Source organism: Arctopsyche grandis, chromosome 8, assembly GCF_051622035.1.
Source record: "Arctopsyche grandis isolate Sample6627 chromosome 8, ASM5162203v2, whole genome shotgun sequence".
Taxonomy (NCBI): domain Eukaryota; kingdom Metazoa; phylum Arthropoda; class Insecta; order Trichoptera; family Hydropsychidae; genus Arctopsyche; species Arctopsyche grandis.
This window is the reverse complement of record NC_135362.1, coordinates 9,543,186-9,550,950: the sequence shown is the minus strand read 5'-3', so window position 1 is coordinate 9,550,950 and position 7,765 is coordinate 9,543,186. Positions and strand designations below refer to the sequence as shown.

Genomic DNA, 7,765 nt, shown 5'->3' with positions numbered 1-7,765 from the left:
AATCATTTGTGATGTTGACTTGTTTTGTCATTTCATTATTATTTAATATAATAGTTAGTTTATGTGTAAAGCCATATTGTTACGTATATTATGTTACCATTTATTCTAAAGTATTTTTTGAAATACATGTTTGATTCAATCTCATTGTTATTATTGAACACGTTCCTAAAAAAATTATAATAATTCAAACCCATATGTTTTCTGCTGAAAAGGAGCTTTTTTTTAGAAATAAGTCTAAAATCCATTCACACAGATGTAATTTATTAAGACATATATATAATAATTCTATACAATTATCATGTTTAAATTATGGTAATTTATATATATATATATATATATATATATATATATATATATATATATATATATATATATATATATATATAACTAATAATATATATATTTTTTTTTCATACATATATAATATTATATACAGACACTTAGATAGTAAGAATACGAATAAATTTCAAATGCTTAGATTTATATGTAAGAGTTTAAGCATATCGAGATGATACATTTTAAATCAATACGGGACCAAGGTAAGGTGCTTGATCACAGAAAAACGACTTTGGTGGTATCATTTCTTCCAATTGAGCCAACTTTGGGTCAATTTCCTGTACAACTTTGTAGTACCGGCATTCACGAACAAAATTATCTTTAAAAGTGCAATAGGGTGGAGCGAGTATGTCTATAAAAGCCGAAGGACCATTTATGGACTCTATCTCATGATAGTTTGAATCGTCCGGGGTCAAAGCACAACTTTCAGAGCTAGCATCGCATATTTTATCGCCGATTTCAGCGAGGAATGATCTACTTCTTGTTCCCGCATTAATCAACTGGCTTCCGAAAGCTGTATATCTTTCATCGTTAGGTTGAATTTTGGTGAAACTTTTGATTCGTACACTGCCAGATATCACTTTGAGCAGTCCGTGCATATGTGGATGATCGTGGAGAGGCATCTTGAAACCAGGCTTTAAAATAAATATGCTTATGTTCAGGTGATGATTTTCGAATATTTCAATATAAGTACACGGCGCTTTGTCTTCTCTCTCCCAGGTGGCGGTTTCGGTTAAAATTGGGTCTAAACTAACATCCTCGTCTTTGACTTCGTCCAATATTGATTTCACCTTTTGGAATCCAGATGAGAACTCTTTGTCAAAGGACTTCACCGGAACGAACGTCTTGATTGCTTGCTTGAATAGAGTAACTAAAGGATTCGGTTTCATTTCTATTGCTTCCATTTACTCTCCTGCAATTTTTTTCTATTCAACGTTAAATTGTAAAGTACCTGAAAGTAAACATGCCGTATCAATAAGTGAGTTGTGATATGAAATTTTGGGTTTGCATATTTTAAATGACTGATAAGAATTACGTGCTATTTGCAATGCCGTTAATCTTTTGGTATGAAATAATCGAATTCAGATCAAAAGATTAACACCAAAAAGTTAAACCAAATCAAACAGAAATAACATACATTTGTATTCAAAGGACGAAACTAATTTGTAAATTTTTTTTTATGTTCGGTATATCACATACAAACTAAGTCGGCTAGATGAGTTGAATAATGCCCTACATTGATCTAATAATGTCAAAATATGTATCTGGTTTTGAAGATAAAAATTACAATTTCAATGCTACATTTCGCTTGAAAATGAAGGAAATGAATTATAAATGTTGATGTGATTGGTGAAGAAAGTCAAGTATTTGAAATAAAGTGCGCATGAATATATGCATATAATACACAACTCTATAACCAATGTCAATTTTATTGATTAAATACCAATTTTGCTATGAAAAGCGTAAAAATATATTATTTTACGGTCTCCTGATTTGCCTTAATATGTAAGAATATGCGTGTATTGATTTTCATATGTTCTAAAAATAGCAATGGGACAATATGGAACCGTGTGAAAAGATCGATATTTTCTTTTGTATTGCTTTCAAAATAATATATTTCAAGGAAAACTGTAATTATTTCGCTAATACAATAATGTCAGTGCACTGTAAGTGTTTTAATAAATATAAATTATTTATACAAATACCTATAGGCATACTAATTAATCGAAATAATGTAGAAACGACGTTGGACAGAGAAGTTGAATGAGACACAACCACCCAATCAACTGACAGATGTCACACTGACACTTTACTACATTTGCGAACACACTTGTCGTATTCTCGAACATTATACGAAAACTATTTTTTTGCATTATACAAATTTGAATATTTGATTTTAGGTTTAAGTGAGTTTATTTAGGTGACAATTTGTGACAATATTGACAATTGACAGTGATTTAATCCAGTGCTTCCCAATTACTTTTATGTCACGACCCCCTAAATCTGAAAGAATTAATTCCCTGCCCCTAAAAAAATATTTTTTCTAGTTAAAAGGTTTATTTGGCAGTAATTATTACAATTACAATACACATATTTATATTCAGCACAAAATTATAGGAACTTGCTTAAAAACATTTTTTTTTAAATAAAAACTATACACACATGAAACAATTTAATGCGATAGATGAGCTCGCATGTTTTTACATAGCAAATCGATATCGGGTTCAATGTCAGAATCTTCCAAAGTCTCCGTGAAAAGGCACGACCTTTGCTTATTTTTTAATATAAGTAATGAAAATGCTGTTTCGCATAGGTACGTAGTCACGAAAAGAATAAGAGTTACCAGGGCTTCTTTTCCAATAGCAGGATATTCTTGCTGTCGCCTTAACCAAAATTTTGAAATACTTTTTTTATTTAATTCCACTTCAAGCAAATTATTTTATCTGATATCGATCAACTCTTCTTGGGCTGTCCACGTGATATGATCATATTTTAAGGACTTGGCAAATGTTATTATTATCCAATTGTTCCTTTCGTCCTCATTCAAGTTTGGGAAATATTTCTTTAAATATATACATTCCCTAAATATGTAATGTGGAAAAATATTCATAAATGAATATTTGTACTTTCTATTGAATATTTTCGCGGCCCCCGCGATAAATCCTACGGCCCCCCAGGGGGTCGCGACCCCCAATTTGGGAAGCACTGATTTAATCCATTGTTAGTAATGATTCCATTTATCCTAGTCGAGAGCACAAAGGTAAGTTTTGTACTTAATTTTTGTAATGACGAAAATCGTCAAGATAAATGTGTAGACGTTTTGTGTTTGCATTTAAAAATAGTTTCACAATAATATATAGGGAAATGCTACTAAGTCTTTCTTGGAATGTTTGTTTTTAGGTTCGAGGATGGCCGCCCCTAGAGTTTGGCCACCAATTTTACATCGTGCCTGTGGGTATTATCTGTATCTATTCCCCAGTGTATTTGTATTAGGAGCTGTGGAATTCAAATCTCTGGCATATCCAAGATATACATTTTTGGGAAGCGCTTAATAAAAATTTAAGAGGGAGAAATATACAATAAATCAAACCTGAAATGATCTCGATCTCATGATTTTAAAGATATTGTATGTATGGCTATGTACTGTCAGTTGGAGACAGAGGAAGTATGTATGTGTGTACTGGAGAGAACGATAAACGCAGCGTAATTTAAACGAATTTGTTTAGGGCGAAAACACACAGCGATGAACGGTACACCGTGTACATACACCGCTATCGATCACTCTCAAGTAGGGTTGCCAGATGATAATTTGATAAAGGAGGGCAGATAGGTCTAAAAAGGAGGATTTTCTGTAAAAAAGGAGGACATTCAGAAATTAAACGAATTTTTTATATTATTTTACTTTATTTTAATCATATTTAGCTGAGCTGCCAATTTTGTAAAGACGTTCTTGGTTTTTTAACAAATAATTATAAAAATCTTCACATGTCATGTTTTTAAAGTTGTATTGAGTATGAATTAAAGATTTAACTGACTGCACACTTAGTCTATTCCTCTCTTTGCTCCACTGAGTATTAATCAGTGAAAAAAACTCTTTTCACATTTGCGTTATGTGCGCTTATACAAAAATAAAACTCGCAGATCTTGAGCAGTTCTGAGAAACATTCAATGTTTTTAACACTTTTGAAGTAGATTGTTCACTGCTCGTGCAACTTCAAATCATAATATGCTTCATCTTCATCTGATTTTGATTTAAGAAATGAAATCAAGTTACAAAATTGATCGTGTAGCTTAACATCGTCAATCTCTACACCTCTGATGCTCAAGAACTCAATGCATGAAACTAAATCATCATGCCCTGCCCCCTTTTTCGCCTCCCGCCAGTCCCGCCCGATGTTTAGCAAAAAGGAGGACTTACAGTAGGTAAGGGAGGACAAAACATGGAAAAGGAGGACATGTCCTCCTTTTGGATACCATTTGGCAACCCTACTCTCAAGTCAAGCAAGGATAAATATGAGAATTTGACCGAAAAAGGTCCAGAGGATCGTTGTGGGGCGGGGCGTGCCGGGATTTTCATGTATGCCCGGCACGGCACTGAATGGCACGCATAATTTTTTTCGCATGTTTAAAAGTATCTAAAAAGAACGGTAATTGGACTATTCGTCACATTGGGGTGGTCACAAAGACAATTTTTGCCATGAAAATCGCGAATACACAATATTTGGCACTCAAGTTCTCGTTACTATGATAGTTATCGTTAGTATGATGGACTTCTCGGCTGCCAGATGTTCCGTTACAGAGATTTTAGTGACTTTGTGACGAGTAATTTGTGACCAGTAATCACCGAACCAAAAAGAACAACGTGCCACATTCAGCGCTGTGTGATTTCGCCCTTATTGTTATCTAAGCAAGGCGCCACCGACCACCTTTATACCGTCTAAAGTCGAGTTGTTGTTTTGTAGTTGTCGGTGACGGTCAACTATCATCATTTTGTTTTGTGGCGGTTTATCTGGAGGTCAAGCACATTGCTCTCTGTCTCAACACGACGGATCAGTTCGGCCATTTCTTCATGATAATTTTTCATGGCCATTACATACTATAGTTGAAGTTATTATTTTATTTTATTTTTAATTTACATAGATTATTGTTATTATTATTTATTAGAATTATTATTACCAGGAACGCCTCACAGGTAGACCCCAATGCGCCTTCTTAGACAATTAATTACAAACATTTTACCATTTTTACTACATAAACCAATGTATTTCGAGAGGCTGAAAAACACGAAATTAAAAACTAATAAATTAACGAATTAATCCACAGAGATATCTATGGATTCAGACTTGTACATAAATTGTTACATAAATCATATTCAGATATTTGTGACATAGCGGGTAGGATGATTTTTTCCAATTTGATGGAGGAATCGTTTCAATAATGAAATCAGATAAATTGGCAAACTACAACAGACACCGGTGATCTAACGTAGGATGGAGAGGTGATATAAAGAATAAAAAGATTGAAATACCTGGGTACCTGGCTGAATGAAGAGATGGACCCAGATGAAGATCTAAGAATCCGCATCGAGATGGCTAGAACAGCATTTATCAAAATGAAGGCGGCGCTTACAAACAAGCATCTCAATCTTCGTACGCAGTTGATATTCGCGAAGAGCTACGTCTGGACAGTATTACTACACGGATGTGAGACGTGGACTCTGAAGACCAAGATGATCAATCAACCGCATCGAAGCTTTTGAGATGTGGGTCTACAGGCGTATGCTGAAGATTCCGTGGACCAAAAAGATATCAAACGAAGCTGTCCTCGGCATGGTGGGGAGAGGCAGGGAACTTGTTTCTGTCATCAAGCGGAGAAAGATGGAGTACCTCGGATACATGATACGGGGTCCAAAATACGAATTTCTCCGTTTGATAACAATGGGAAAAATAGAAGGAAAAAAATGGATTGGCAGGAAAAAGTTATCTTGGCTTCGAAACATGCGCATGTGGATGAGCGCCGAAGATCTGTTCCGAGCAGCTGAAGACCGATGTGGATATCTTCAAATAATCTCTGTGGTCGCTTTTGGGGTTTGGGTTTCCATGAAAAACGCTTGGTATACGATGCTGTGTTTGTGAATTCTTTGTGTGTGTGTGTGTGTGCGTGCGTGCGTGCTTATGCACGCGTAATCACGCGCACATGTATGTTTACTTGAGGTGTGCGTGCATTCGCACGGCACATCTCAGGTTTTGTTTCCTACCACATGCGCGCTTTATGTGTTCATGCGTTGTTGTTAATTTTGTACTTGGTTATGTACAGTGTGGTTTTTTTATTAGAACAGTGATGTGCGGTTGTTCTTGTGCGATATTCATGAACAACCGTCTCGTTCTCCGACGAAAGGGTCTCTTGGACTGTATTTGTCGGGGGGGTGGTGGCCTCATGTTGAGGGCTTTAAGGGTCAAATTCCGTGACCTTTAAAGCGGGCTTAGAATCTTCAAATAATCGACGAGGTGGTCGCCAACGTTCGGATGCGGACAAGGCATTGGCGCCGTCCACACACGATATCTACTACCGATATTTCCATATCCAGTTCACATATTGCAACCTGTGATTGCTATTTAGAAACTGGATATGGAAATATCGGTAGTAGATATCGTGTGTGTGGACGGCGCCATTAACAAGAAGAAGAAGAATGACAAGAAACGATCGACTTGGAGCACAAATATCCGGTAAAAGTGAAAACTCTCGACAGGGCGGAGACCGCTAGGTCAGAAGGGAGGCTCGGTCGACCCGCTCCATCCTGTGATTGGCTACTCTGCGCGATGCTAATAGTATTGCCGTGCCCTGAATTAACTCGACTTTTTCCTGATGAAAAACTCAGACATATGCTGCCTGGTTCACATATAATTTCGGACGGTTGGGCAGCGTACGGAAATATTTCACATGCTGCGAATGGAATATACACGCATTCGTTTGTGCTTCAATACAGATGCATCTAAATATGAATCAAGGATTGTAAATAGGTTTTTGAGCTCTTTTTCCTATTATGTTGTAGATTAACATATAATACTGTAACGTACGCCGCGGATTAAGCGAATAGAATCCCAGAGACTATGTGACCGTTCAAGGGTTATCTGTTATCGGATTAACTATGTAAGTGCTTGCACTTACTTCCAGGATTATATCTGGACTCTAAGTGCATTTAGGCTAAACAATGACCGTTATTAGTTATTTCTCAGAATCGGTACGGGGAGACCCAATGTCGTGGAAATACATATCCGAATACGTGACTATACAACAGGTAAACAGATTAGGCGTCCTGAGAGATCTACCCTTTATAAGGCGGTACGTAGGCGATATCAGGTCATTCTGGACGGAGCACTGGCAATGCATGTATCTCCTTAATCATCAATAAATACTGTGATACGACTGTTGGCCTTTTACTTGGATCCTCCACCCACCCCTACGCAACAATACTATGATTACTAACCAAATTAAATTAAATTGTAAAATAGAAAATGATCAGTAGATCAGTAGCTATTAAAAAATATATAAGATGTATTGTGAACATAATTTCGTACTAATAAAAAAGCATTTAAAAATCAAACCAAATATGAATCAAAACGGGAAATTGAATATTTAGATGCATCTGTATTGAAGCACAAACGAATGCGTGTATATTCCATTCGCAGCATGTGGAATATTTCCGTACGCTGCCCAACCGTCCGAAATTATATGTGAACCAGGCAGTATATGTCTGAGTATTTCATCAGGTAAAAGTCGAGTTAATTGAGGGCACGGCAATACTATTGGCATCGCAAAGAGTAACCAATCACAGGATGGAGCGGGTCGACCGAGCCTCCCTTCCGACCTAGAGGTCTCCGCCCTGTCAAGGGTTTTCACTTTTACAGTATTAAACAGCAGTATTAAA

At 36.3% G+C, this 7,765-nt stretch overlaps 1 protein-coding gene across 1 annotated transcript; it reads right to left on the bottom strand.

The window, feature by feature from the left end:
* Positions 1 to 411: 411 nt before the first annotated feature.
* LOC143915686 (2-aminoethanethiol dioxygenase) lies at positions 412 to 2,140 on the bottom strand. Its single transcript, XM_077436415.1, has 2 exons — positions 2,043 to 2,140; positions 412 to 1,288 (listed from the first exon to the last, which is right to left on the bottom strand). The coding sequence occupies exon 2, from the start codon at positions 1,239 to 1,241 to the stop codon at positions 519 to 521; it is 723 nt and encodes a 240-aa protein (XP_077292541.1). The 5' UTR covers positions 1,242 to 1,288; positions 2,043 to 2,140; the 3' UTR covers positions 412 to 518.
* Between the last annotated feature and the right edge of the window lie 5,625 nt (positions 2,141 to 7,765).

Bases quoted from the DNA above. Each gene is read 5' to 3' on its own strand.
- LOC143915686 (XM_077436415.1), bottom strand. From the start codon at position 1,241: ATGGAAGCAATAGAAATGAAACCGAATCCTTTAGTTACTCTATTCAAG.